Genomic DNA, 13,793 nt, shown 5'->3' with positions numbered 1-13,793 from the left:
ATGCGGCGGGCTCGGGGCGCGGGGCTGGCGGCGCTGGCCGCGCTGCTGCTCGGTGCGCGGGGGTGGCGGTCGCGGTCACCGGGCTATGTTAGACCGGCCCCAGGCCAAGATTCCTCTCTTACCTTCCTGTTCCCTTTCCGTTCTTATTTCCCCTCTGATCTGTCCTCTGACGGCATACTTTCTTCCCTTCGTGAAGTCATTGCTTGTCAGTTTGCATTTTTTCCCCCACATCTTTATTCAGCCATCCATGTATGCATGTATGCATGAATCAATCAATCTCAGCGACTCTTTTTCGAAAAATCTTCCTGATTTTAACTCAAAACACCCCTCATAGGTTCTTGTCCTCAAACGAACAAGCTCAGTGAAGTAATCTCTCCGTCATTTATAATTAGACCATATCCCTCTTCGCTCTGATTTTTCGTTCTCTCCCATCTCCCCCTACATGGTATTTTCGATAAAGGAAAGTGATTGTTCTTTTCTTCCATACAGTGGCCGTGGCCAGAGCCCAGGTACAGCAGGAGCCGTCAGTGGAGACCATCGAGAGCATCGGAATCAACATCAGCTGCTCGCATCCCAAAATCCAGACCAACGACTGGATCCAGTGGTACCGACAGCTCCCGGGGCAAGGACCCGAATTGTGGCGGTCACTGTTAAAGCGTCCAAAGAGCTGCCGGACATTGCAGGACTGCTGTGGGTGTCGGCAGATCGCCGTTCGAGCTCGCTGTGGCTCAGGGGGCCCCGGCGCGGGGACGCGGCCGTGTATTACTGTGCGCTGGGGCCACGGGCAGAGGAGCCGGGGCTGCGGCCGGGCACGAACCGCCGCGGGCGGGGCCGGGCGGGGCCGGGGGCACAGCGCCGCCCGCGGCCAGCAGGGGGCGCTGCCGCTCCGCCCGCCGGGGCCGCCTCGCCCCGCTCGTCCCCGCCCAGCAGGGGGCGCTCCCCACACCGGAACCGACACCGGCACCGGCAGCTCCAACTCGGAGTCACCGAGCGCGCTCAGCCCCTCTTCTCACTGCGGCCTCCGTGCAGCTCAGCTCCTGACGGCAGCAAACAGCCCCGCCCGGCCACAGCTCCCTGTGCACACTGAGATGGTCTGTGTGAGGCACGGACCGCAGCAGGGTCCTGCCCAAGCCATCTCTTGCTCCTTCCCAAAGCGCTCTGTTCCTTCTGGGGAACGTGGCATCCTCCGGCCTGTCTACAAAGGTCTGCAAATATTGTCTCTAAAATACATCCATGAGGGCACACATTCCCACCCAGCCCATGTCAGGCTGGTTCTCCTCTTACCTCTGTTCTTCTCTTCCCACCGCTGCTGAGCTCTTTTTGCCTTTTCTGAAGGTCAAGTGACAGCTCAAGTTCGTTGCTCTGACCACACAGCACTGGGAGTTCATCGGAAAACAAATTACCTGATCCTGATATATTCTGTGTTGCTGTGGTCATTCTTGAATGTAGATTCGGCTGCCACTATTTAGGGAAGGCATAAAGCAAAATATGTCCCGCAGTGGGGAACTGAGATGATGACTGAGTTTTAAGAAAGCCCTGTCACGAGAAATTGCTACCTTTGTGTTAATCCAGGTTGCAAAAAAGTATTCTGCAAGATGACTCTATTAAAAAATATTAGGAAAAAGCTTATTCCCTTGTCTTCCCTTCCCGGAACTTCCCTTCCTTCAATACCCATCTGGGACATGATGCCTCCATCTGCCTTAAGCTGCACTCTGGGCACGCACAACACCACCACAGCTCACAGCCACACATCTTGCTGACCTGCTCAGGCCTGTTACAACATGTGCCCATTGAAATACAGCTGGACTGCAACTCCCACTCAAACAGCTCATTCCAGAAAAGCTGCACACATCAGGTCTCACTCAGCTCTCCTGCGTGCTACTGGGTTGCCCACCAGGATCTTCCCTTTAGCAGGGGCATCAATCAAGGTCACTCCTCAAGGCTGAGGAATCCTGATCTTATACTTGGTGTGTCAGTTGGCAAGAAGAGCACTGAAGCCTTGAAATCTTAGCTAAGTGATAGAAAGGATGCATGGTCCAAGATAGAATTGTTTAGACTTAAAGCATTGACCAAGGCTGGGACAAAGCCAGGAGCCAGCTGCACGTGAACTCCCCATATGAGAAGGAGTTTGGAATGCAAGGGGGTCCTTTCTCAACTTCCTGACTCACTGGCAGTCTCCCTGACAGCTTTAGCTGACCCTGTAAATAATCAAGTGGACTTTGCTAACAAATCTATGTAAGCCACCCTCGTCTTAACCTTCTTACCTCACTACTTCACATCAATCCAATGTCTTGCTGCTTTTCCCCCACATGTATGGGGTATCATCAGAAACAATGCTCAAGACTGAACCAACTGCTTGCTTAGGTAGCACACATACACAGACATACACAAATCTACATCTCCAGTCCTCTTGAGTTCATTGAGAAGCCTCAAGCCAGCCAAAGAGAGGCTGCTTGCACTCTCCACGGCCACTGCACAGCTCTTGGACTAGGCAGAGTCAAATTGTGCAGCTCGGGTTTCCAGGCCTTCTGTGTGGCTGGGAAAAGAGTGATGGGAGTTCGCTGAGAGTGGGAGGTGCCCACCTGAGCCCACTCACCCACACTAAAGCCCTTCCCTGCACTGTGCCTGAGTATTGCGGCTGTGGTGTTGGGAGGAATAGGTGAAAAGTGGGCCAGGGCTGAGGAGGATTGTCATTCATCAAGTGACCTTGCAGCTGCAAAGAGCCCTTGGGAAAGTGGTGTGCAGAGCCCATGGTGATCCTTTAGCATGCACCGAGTTTCACTGTGCCTGCATCTCTGCTTCTGCAATTCTGCCCACAGGTGGCTTCAGGGATCCCGAGGTACCTGAGGGAAGGGAATCACATTTTTCATTTTAGCTGTGGCTTGGGGATTGTTCTGTCTGTCTGCCAGTGCTAACGGAAATACAGCTCTCTGGGTTTGAAATTTCTTACCTGTCACTGAGAGACCCTTCCCTTTCCGATTATGGAGAGTCTCCTTATTAGCAACAGATCATCACAAGATTTCATGATGGATCAATACTCTTAAAATCCATGCAGTTAATTCCTTCAGACATATACGCTTGTCTCAGTCTGACACTAAGTTTTGACTGAGCCACACCAAAGCTCCATCAGGTGTTTAGAAAGCAGCAAGGTGTTCCTCTCTGAATATTAGGAGTCAATGGGAGGTCTCTATTACACTTCAGCATGTTTGGTCTCTCTATACAACATCCTGTTTTGATTCTATCTTGATTTTTCTAAGTATTTTCTTCCATGTAGCAGCCATAGAAACAAGCAAGAGTACTTGGTGCTATAAATGAGAGATAAAAGCCTTGTTATTCAGCAAAATTTAGATTGCTTTATTTGATATAGAAAGAGCAAGCAGCACGCTGGGGAACGTGAGGGGTCACTGCCCACTCCACGCTCCACCCAACCTTGGTTTGCAGCCTCTTCTTATACTGTGGTTTCTCGTTGTAATCAATAATTTTTGGTTTTTTGTTGTCGTAAGCAGTGGTGCTTGAATAAACATACTTGGAGATAACCACCAGAGAAGTTCTGAAAGTCTGGTTTTTGGGATAGGCCGTATTGATCAGACAAAGGCAGGAAGGCCTATTGGGAAGTCGGATTTTGCAAGTTGGTAGCCGATACAACTTATTTGGAAAACACAACATAGCATAATATAATGTAACATAAAATATCATAATATACCATAACAAGGTGATTTTAAACAGAATTATTTTATCATGTCATTTCCTTTATCTATTTTCCATGCTTCACTTCAGAGCTTAGTATTCTGGTTTATACAAACCCCAGTGCTTTTGTGGTTAACATGAATCTTTTATCAAGTATCACATTGGTAAGACCTCAGGGATTAGAACTGCCTTTCTTACCTGCCCTTCATTTCCACAGGCCTAGAGGACACATTTCCAGAGGGAAAAATTTCACCACAAGCTCATCTGAGTGCCAACCCGCACAACTAATGCTGGAGGCTGTGCTTTTATTTCCTGCACTGCTGCCCTTTCTTTTCCAGGTTTGGGCCATGCCCATTCCAAACAGAAGGCTTCTTCTGAACACTGGGATAAAAGGCACCAGGATATTTTGGGCAGGAATGCAGCAGTGAAGGCAGAAGCCTCAGCTGCAGTGCTGAATGGATCCACAACAGGAGAGTGATGTGTCAGCCAGCGTGCCTCTGCTTTTATCACTCCCAGGAGGAAGCTCCAGTCATCCTCAATGGGACACTCATGGGCTGTTGTGCTGGATGACATCCCCCAGTCCTGTCTGGCCTTCTGCCCCAGCTCATGCTGATGTTCAGTCCTGGTTCTCTCCCCACGGGTGTGCCTGTCCTGCTATGATTGCCCTCAGGAAGGTATGCTGGTCTAGTTTGACTCATCTCCATTTTGGGTACAACAAAACCTTTGCACTTTGCTTGACTGGAACCTCGTCCTTCCACACAATGCTCCTGCCCTGCTGCTTCTGGCACCGTGTGTCCTCAGCAAAGTCAACAGCTGAAATTGCTCCTTCGTGTGTTCCTGCCTTGAGAGCTCTTGGAGCAGCCGCTTTTGCAGGGACACATGAGAAGCACAAATTTCTGAATGACTCCACACTGGTGTGCACAAGCATTTGTGTATCTGTGTTGATATGGAAAAGAGGGTGAGTGTGAGGCACTGGGAAGAGAGGTGTTCATACCAGACAGGTGAAGAGGGGCAGGGGAGAAGGGGCAGAGACAGAGGAGTTCCCTGTTCACAGACAAAATTGCAATGAGCCCACACAGGTGAGAAAGCTCAGAGGAGAAGGAGCCGCTGAGCTCGCAAATGCCCAGCACGGGCTGTGCAGCAGAGCCGGCGATTGCAGCTGGGGAGGGGAGGACTCCACTGCGAGCTGAGCGGGAAAAGCCCCTTGCCATGGCTGAGGCCCCAGAGGCACGGAATGCTCCCAATGCCACTGGCTGAGGGACAAACGGCGGCTGCTGCTGGACGAGCCACAAACGCAGCAGGAGCATTTCAGGCACGCCAAGGACAGGCCATTGCTCTGCCTGCTCCCGCTGCTGCTCCCTTGGCTCCCGCACAGAGGCGTTTCCGGCACCTCTGTTCTCTCGCCGCTGCGACGTGCTTTCTGACTCTTCCTCACTCAGCAAACACGCAGCTTGCTCTCGCCATGCACCTCGCACATCTCATCCTCACCGTCTTGCTGGGACAGCTCCTGGGTAAGTCCTGCCTTCTCTCTCAACCACTCGTCTCCTTCTTCCTATTACTTTCCTCAGGAAATCCTCAACAGCCCCTTGAGGACCGTGTTGGTAAATTTCAGTGATTCGAGGGGAAAGGCTCAGAAGAATCGGCTACTCTTTGTTGTTTTGCAAGTGTTCGCTGAAGAAAGTCTTAGATTTGTAAAGGAAAAGGGCAGGGAGAGTGAAGAAAATTCCGACCCCTTCCCTGTCTTTTCTGTCACCTTCAATCCATCTCCCTCTGCCTCTCTCTTCTCATCCTCCTGCTCTCAGCTCAGGAGATAGAAACTGTCTGTATTCTCTAACATTCTTTCGATTTGAATATAAATGCGCAGATCCTGTCAAACGTCTCCCAGGCACCTCAAAGTTCGCATTTCACTGACATTAACAATGTGTCTATTGTTGCCCTCAGGCTGAAACTGCTCTGCCACGGCTTCCAGTGATCGATCTCTGGGCTGGCAGCACAACCAGGACTCCCTCTTTCCAAGCTCAGCTTTGTGTTACTCAGGGATAGAGGAACCCTCAGAGGTGACAAGAATGGGAAGCAGGATGAATCTTTTCTACTGAACCTCGGTGGGCTCCTGAGGCTACTGAAGGTGTGCTAGTTACAGCAAACAAAGTTCAGGCATGACAAGTTGTTCCCTGGTCCATTGAACAGGAGGAGCAGGAGCAGGGACACAGCCTAGCTCAGCTTTGGGTGATGCAAAGGAAAGAGCTCTGAACTCATGTCCTAAATCTGTCTCAGCTCTGCTTCAAGGCAGGGATCTTTCTCGATTAGGGTTTTCCATGCACTTCCTATAGCTTCCCGTTGTCCTTCCTTAAGGAGCTGCTCAGCATCACTTTCTTCCAGGCACCACGGGGCAGATCACGGTCACCCAGGAAGATGGACAAATCACGGTGAAGCAGGGACACCCCTTCCACACCACCTGCAAATACCAGACCAGTGATTTTAATGGCTTGCTCTGGTACCAGCTGCGGAAAGGCCAATCCCCCCAGCTGGTCTCCTATCAAGCAGGGACTGGCCCCAGGCACAGCGGCCGTATCAGCACGCACCTGAACACCTCGGGGAAATACAGTGTCCTGAAGGTGGAGGAAGTGGAGCTGTCTGACAGTGCCTTGTACCTGTGTGCTGTGCAAGACACCCTGGTGCAGGGAGCTTCCTCGGCTGTGCAACAAGCCGGGGGAGGGAGTGAGGGAGGTGATTTATCTGTGCGAGGCTAAGCTTAGAGGAAAGGACCCAGGGCTCATCCCAATGCTTACAAGAAACTGCCTCCCCACGTGTCCACTGTGGTCTCATGAGATGTAAACCATCTATCCTAGCACTTCATTCGTGCCATTCTGGACTCTTTTGACTCATTTCCACATTGTCAAATCTCTACAAAAAGAAAAATATCTCCTGGGCATGCCTGGGACCTTGTCCTTCCACACTCCATCCATGCTAATTTTGGCCCCACATGTTCTCAGCACAGCCCAGGGCTGGTTCTGTGTTCCTGCCCTGCGTGCTCTTGCAGCAGCCCCGTTTGCATGGACACACGTCAAGCACAGATTTGTGGATGGCTCCACACTGCTGTGCACGAGCCTGTGTCTGTCCGTGTGTGTCCCTCATCGCGAGGGAATTCCCTGACTGTGCCAGGGACACCGAGCACTGCTCTGGCCCTGCACAGCACAGAGCAACAGCTTCCAAGGCTCAGAAGGAGCCCGAGTGCAGCTGAGTGCTGGCGGCAGCTGCTCGCTACAGATGTGTGCAGGGAAGAGGCGCTGAAATGCAGCCCCTGTGTGCCGAGCCCTCCCTTTCGTGGCCCTGCAGAGCTGACGCTCCTCTGATGTGGATGGATGAGCTTGCGATGCAGTGTGGGTGGTGTGTGGGACGGGACCCAGCTGTGTCCTGTCCCTGGCCGTGCCAAACGTCCTTGTGTCGCTCGTTGTGCTGCTGCTGCTGGCAGAGGCGGGGGCTGAGGCCGGCCGGGGCGGAGCTGGCGGCGTGCGAGAGGAGGCGGCACGGCCGCAGCAGAGAGCCGGGGCTCAGGGCCACAGCGATGCTCGGCCGGCGGAGCGGCGCCATGCGGCGGGCTCGGGGCGCGGGGCTGGCGGCGCTGGCCGCGCTGCTGCTCGGTGCGCGGGGGTGGCTGTCGCGGTCACCGGGCTATTTTAGACCGGCCCCAGCCCAAGATTCCTCTCTTACCTTCCTGTTCCCTTTTCGTTCTTATTTCCCCTCTGATCTGTCCTCTGCCGGCATACTTTCTTCCCTCCGTGAAGTCATTGCTGGTCAGTTTGCATTTTTTACTCCACGTCTTTATTCAGCCATCCATGTATGCATGTATGCATGAATCAATCAATCTCAGCGACTCTTTTTCGAAAAATCTTCCTGATTTTAACTCAAAACACCCCTCATAGGTTCTTGTCCTCAAACGAACAAGCTCAGTGAAGTAATCTCTCCGTCATTTATAATTAGACCATATCCCTCTTCGCTCTGATTTTTCGTTCTCTCCCATCTCCCCCTACATGGTATTTTCGATAAAGGAAAGTGATTGTTCTTTTCTTCCATACAGTGGCCGTGGCCAGAGCCCAGGTACAGCAGGAGCCGTCAGTGGAGACCATCGAGGGCATCGGAATCAACATCAGCTGCTCGCATCCCAAAATCCAGACCAACGACTGGATCCAGTGGTACCGACAGCTCCCGGGGCAAGGACCCGAACTTGTGGCGGTCACAGCTAAAGCGTCCAAAGAGCTGCCGGACATTGCAGGACTGCTGTGGGTGTCGGCAGATCGCCGTTCGAGCTCGCTATGGCTCGGGCGGCCCCGGCGCGGGGACGCGGCCGTGTATTACTGCGCGCTGGGGCCACGGGCAGAGGAGCCGGGGCTGCGGCCGGGCACGAACCGCCGCGGGCGGGGCCGGGCGGGGCCGGGGGCACAGCGCCGCCCGCGGCCAGCAGGGGGCGCTGCCGCTCCGCCCGCCGGGCCCCAGGCGGCTCCGCAGCTCCTTCGTGTGCCCCGAGCCCGCGCACAGCGACACCGCACAGCCCGGCACGGCCCCGACACACGGCTGCCAGCCTGCCTGCTGCGGGACACAGCCGCCACACACAGCCCCGCCTGCCCTCGCTCCCGAGACGCCCTCTGCCTCTCACCAAACTGCTGCGCCCGCCGCCTCTGCCATCGCCTTCGGCCCTCCGCCCACGCCTCATGCTGCTCTCAGCCTGCTTGGCAAAGCAAACAGCTGCTCCGGGACAGCATCTGTGCTGGCAGCTGACAAAGCAGCTGCACTCACAGGCACACAGGGACTAATTCATTTGCTGCTGTACCTGACTCGATCATGGCATGAGAGGGATTTCAAGTGATGCTTTCTGAAGTGACAAAACAATCTCCATCTCTGTCACTGCAGAAATGTCTCTGATCCATACTGCAACGTGCATAAGAACCAGCGTTTTTACCGGGATAATTAGGGGAGGTGGACTTTGAATCCCAGCTGATGCTAGAATTAATTTCTCTACAATTTCTTCTCTTCCAAAAGTTTCCCCAAAACCCCATGGATGTGCATTCCATAGCTTTCTGAAACACTAGAATATCTGGGATGGAAAAGAGTAACTCTGTTAGAGAACCACTGAAATTCATATAAGGGCTCTCTCACACCCACCTCCCACCTGAAACTGGTTGGTCCCCTTTCCTACACGTTAGTACCCTCTCAGGTATAATAAAACTCAGATGCCCTACTTTAGCAATGCTGCAAGGCTTGGAGGGAGATACTTGAAAGAATGGGCTCCGCATGGGGTTTCACTCCACAGACGTGCCCTACAGACCCCATTTCCTTTGGGGGCAGGAGCCTTTCTGCATCTTCAGGATCTCATGGCAATGATCAAGTTCAGCAGAGCCACAGTCAGGGCATGTAAAGGGTGAGAGTGTCTGCTTCTCTAAGGCTCGTGTCACGTCCGTTTTCCTTTCCAAGGGAAGAACAAGGAAAAGGGAAAGCAATGACAAAAGCACACATTTACACCAATGTAGCAGTCGGTGATAAGGGATTCAAAGGGGCAGCTCAGAGCTCATCAACCTCTAATTGATGAGCCTTTAGGAACCAGGGGCTGTGCCTGTGAATTGGCGCAGGCTGAGATTTCTCAGTGAGAAAGGGTTAGAGACGATGAGGGAGGACATGAAAGCCACAGGAAAGGAAAAACTGCCAGAGATGTGTATGGGATCAGCAAGGATGATTGCAGGTTTCTTGTGTCAGCACAAGTGCTGGGAAGAATCCTCATCTCTTTGCACATCTCCTACCATCTTTTCTCTGCTCTGAGGCCTAAGAATGTAAAAGATTTGAAGGAGACCATAGAAGGGTAAGCCTTCACCTGGAAAATCTGTGACAACTTCAGGATCCTCCACTTCTCTAGAAACCTCCTTCTAAACCATGGAGGAGTGCAACATCTGCATGAAAATGTTCCTTTCACACCCATGATGATTACCTGCATCTTTGAACAACTTAATCCAGGAGAATTTTTATGACAAACCTGTTGTAGAGAAAGACCAAATGACCAGTAGGGGATCACTCTGGAGTTGATAAGGAAAAGAGGGTGGGAGTGAGGCACCTGGGAGAGAGGCATTTGTCCCCGGCAGATGAAGAAGGGAACAGGAGAAGGGGCAGAGACAGAGGAGTCCCCTGTTCACAGACGAAATTGCAATGAGCCCACACAGGTGAGAAAGCTCAGAGGAGAAGGAGCCGCTGAGCTCGCAAATGCCCAGCACGGGGTGTGCAGCAGAGCTGGCGATTGCAGCTGGGGAGGGGAGGACTCCACTGCGAGCTGAGCGGGAAGAGCCCCTTGCCATGGCTGAGGCCCCAGAGGCACGGAATGCTCCCAATGCCACTGGCTGAGGGACAAACGGCGGCTGCTGCTGGACGAGCCACAAACGCAGCAGGAGCATTTCAGGCACGCCAAGGACAGGCCATTGCTCTGCCTGCTCCCGCTGCTGCTCCCTTGGCTCCCGCACAGAGGCGTTTCCGGCACCTCTGTTCTCTCGCCGCTGCGACGTGCTTTCTGACTCTTCCTCACTCAGCAAACACGCAGCTTGCTCTCGCCATGCACCTCGCACATCTCATCCTCACCGTCTTGCTGGGACAGCTCCTGGGTAAGTCCTGCCTTTTCCCCAAGGCACCCAGCGCCTTCTACTTACTCCTTCCCCAGGAAACCCTCAACAGCCCGTTCAGGAAACTGTAGAGAAATGTGGCGGATTCGAAGGGAAAGGCTGAGAAAAATTGGCTCCTCCTTGTGATTTTGGAAGTGTTTGCTCAAAAAGCTCTTGGATTTGTAAAAGAAAGTGGAAGAGAGAGAAGAGAAACCTCAGATCGCTTCTCTGTCTTTTCTCTCCCCTTCAATCCATCTCCTTCTGCCTCTCCCTTCTCATCCTCCTGCTGTCACCTCAGCAGTTCGCAGCTTTCTCTTCTGTCCCACATTCTACCTCTTTATATGTAAATTCCCAGATCCTATCAAACCTGCCCCGAAATCCCAAATTCTTATTTCACTGACTTGAATAGGCTGTCCCTGTTTGCCTCCAGGCTGACACAGCTCTGCCATGCCTTCCAGTGATCGATCTCTGGGCTGGCAGCACAACCAGGCCTCCCTCATTTCAAGCTCAGCTTTGTCGGTATTCAGGGATCGAGGAGCCCTCAGAGGTGACAGGGATGTGAAAGCAGGATGAAACCCTTTGTTGAACTTTGGTGAGTTCCTCAGGCAGTTGGAAGAGTGCTGGTTACAGCACACGATGTTCAGCCAGGACAGGCTGTTGCCTGGTACGCTGAGCAGGAGGAGCCGGAGCAGAGACGCAGCCCAGCTCTCGTTTGGGTGATGCAAAGCAAAGAGCTCTGAACTCATGCCCTAAATCTCTCAGGACTCTTCTTTAAGCCAGGGAGTTTACTCCACCAGGGCTTTCCATACACTTCGAATTGCTTCCGTAGTCCTTCCCTGAGGAGATGCTGACATTGACTTTCTTCCAGGCACCACGGGGCAGATCACGGTCACCCAGGAAGATGGAGAAATCACGGTGAAGCAGGGACACCCCTTCCACACCACCTGCAAATACCAGATCACTGGTTTTCCTGCGGTGCTCTGGTACCTGCTGAAGAAAGGCCAATCCCCCCAGCTGGTCTCCTATCAATCAGGGACTGGCTCCAAGCACAGCAGCCTTATCACCACGCACCTGAACACCACGGGGAAATACAGTGTCCTGAAGGTGGAGGAAGTGGAGCTGTCTGACAGTGCCTTGTACCTGTGTGCTGTGCAAGACACCCTGGTGCAGGGAGCTTCCTCGGCTGTGCAACAACCCAGGGGAGGGAGGGCATGGGTCAGTGAAATCCTGCTTTTCAGACAGTGAAAAAGATCTCACCCCAGTACTCATCAGAAGTTGCATCTAATCTGTGTACAATGGTGTCTTGGTTTAGTTTTGATTTCTTGGCCAATGCACCAAATTAATGTCTTTGTTTTGAGTTGTCTATTTAAATAAACTTATTTTTGCTGTTGTGAGACAGAACCAGGAGTAAAAGAGGAAGGCAGGCTTAAAACTTGAGAGATTATAAAAGAAAATTTATTAATTACACAAACAAAGAGAAAGGAAAAAACATTCAGACTAAGATTTTTCAGATCACTCCTTCCCTCCCTTTCCCAATCTTCATAACAACAAAACAAACATAACAAATACTTCGGTCAGTTCCTAATTTAGTTTTTTCAGTTCATTTCTGGAGAGAGAATTTTTTTCTTGTTCAGGTTGTAGGGATTTTTCCTACAAGAAGGAAAAAGACAGTTCTTTTGTGGTTTTGTTTTTTATGATTTCTATCTGCCTGGGAACTTGTAACTGTGACACTCCTGCCAACTTCACAGCTGTCCTAAAACTGTAAATTTGGGCCATGTCTGTCTTATGGGGTATTATTTTTAAGAATGAAATGTTCGACAGCAAAGATTTTCTCTGTCTCTTTTTTTTCTGCTCAGGCTTCATTTTCAGAAAACTGAAATCTCTTTCTTTTCTCAGGGCAGAAATTCTCAACACAGATACTCTTTAGTTAAAATATCTTAAATGGAATATTTCCATTCCCCCATGGGTTTTTTTTTCTATGGTTTATAGGAATATTCAATACATCAGTTCATTCCTACGATTTTACAAAAAGATTTTCAGTTATTTTAGCATTTTTTCATTTTCCTTTCATCTTAAAAACTTAGCTCTTATGTTACTGACTTCAGAAATCTTCTTATTTTCTTTCAAATTTAAAAGAAAGACCGGAGGCTTTGTAAATCTTATTTCAGCACTAAAGAAGTAAAATTTAACACAACTACAAAAGTTGGGCCAGGCTCAGGCCGCGCTGGGGGGGGGGGGGGGGGGAGGGCAGCTGAGGTGTCAATCAGCCTTTTTGGGACTGGGCTGCAGCCCCACACTGCTCATGGCCACCCGGGCAGGCCCGGCCCGTCCGGCAGCAGCAAGAGTCGGCCTCCCCCCCCCACGCCAGAGCCGCAGGCCCGTAGAGAAGGAAGCCGTGAAAGTCTTATCAACAATTATTTTTCCTCCCGGCCACTGGGTCCTCTCGTTGGCAAAAGGAGCCCAAGCGACCTCCCGAGCCTCCCCCTCGCATAGGGGAGGGGGAAGCTTGGGTTGGTCTTACCTGTTCAGCCGCCGGAAAAAGAAAAAGAGTAAATTCCGAATTACTTCCTTTAAAACGTGTGTTCACGAAACAAATTAACTTTCTTTAATTAACTGTTACAGGTGTCCCAACCCCCACAAAAAATTCCCTTAGGAAGAACTTCTCTCTAAGTTTCTTCTTCCTAAGTCAACCTATCATAAATGGTCTGATGGTTTTTACAACATCCATCCTGACGTTTCCCTTGGGAAAATATTCTGGACCATTGTGATTTATTTCCACATCGTGCAATCTCGAAGAAAAATCCCGCTTGTGCATACCTGGGACCTTGTCCTTCCACACTCCACCCATGCTACTTTTGGCCCCACATGTTCTCAGCACAGCCCAGGGCTGGTTCTGTGCTCCTGCCCTGCGTGCTCTTGCAGCAGCCCCGTTTGCATGGACACACGTCAAGCACAGATTTGTGGATGGCTCCACACTGCTGTGCACGAGCCTGTGTCTGTCCGTGTGTGTCCCTCATCGCGAGGGAATTCCCTGACTGTGCCAGGGACACCGAGCACTGCTCTGGCCCTGCACAGCACAGAGCAGCAGCTTCCCAGGCTCAGAAGGAGCCCGAGTGCAGCTGAGTGCTGACGGCAGCTGCTCGCTACAGAAGTGTGCAGGGAAGAGGCGCTGAAATGCAGCCCCTGTGTGCCGAGCCCTCCCTTTCGTGGCCCTGCAAAGCTGACGCTCCTCTGATGTGGATGGATGAGCTTGCGATGCAGTGTGGGTGGTGTGTGGGACGGGACCCAGCTGTGTCCTGTCCCTGGCCGTGCCAAACGTCCTTGTGTCGCTCGTTGTGCTGCTGCTGCTGGCAGAGGCGGGGGCTGAGGCCGGCCGGGGCGGAGCTGGCGGCGTGCGAGAGGAGGCGGCACGGCCGCAGCAGAGAGCCGGGGCTCAGGGCCACAGCGATGCTCGGCCGGCGGAGCGGCGCC

At 52.1% G+C, this 13,793-nt stretch overlaps 2 protein-coding genes across 2 annotated transcripts; both read left to right on the top strand.

The window, feature by feature from the left end:
• Window positions 1–7,029, top strand: LOC148221124 (uncharacterized). The gene is given in 5 exon segments (XM_088179494.1): window positions 1–52; window positions 490–633; window positions 636–809; window positions 6,067–6,302; window positions 7,024–7,029. Coding segments are annotated over 5 exon segments (612 nt in total).
• A 247-nt stretch (window positions 7,030–7,276) lies between these two features.
• LOC148221123 (uncharacterized) lies at window positions 7,277–12,079 on the top strand. Its single transcript, XM_088179493.1, has 4 exons — window positions 7,277–7,328; window positions 7,766–8,200; window positions 11,191–11,426; window positions 12,071–12,079. The coding sequence occupies exons 1-4, from the start codon at window positions 7,277–7,279 to the stop codon at window positions 12,077–12,079; spliced, it is 732 nt and encodes a 243-aa protein (XP_088035619.1).
• Window positions 12,080–13,793: the final 1,714 nt, after the last annotated feature.

Source organism: Sturnus vulgaris, chromosome 27 (genome assembly GCF_052056855.1).
Source record: "Sturnus vulgaris isolate bStuVul1 chromosome 27, bStuVul1.hap1, whole genome shotgun sequence".
Classification (NCBI taxonomy): domain Eukaryota; kingdom Metazoa; phylum Chordata; class Aves; order Passeriformes; family Sturnidae; genus Sturnus; species Sturnus vulgaris.
This window is presented reverse-complemented; position numbering and strand designations above follow the sequence as displayed.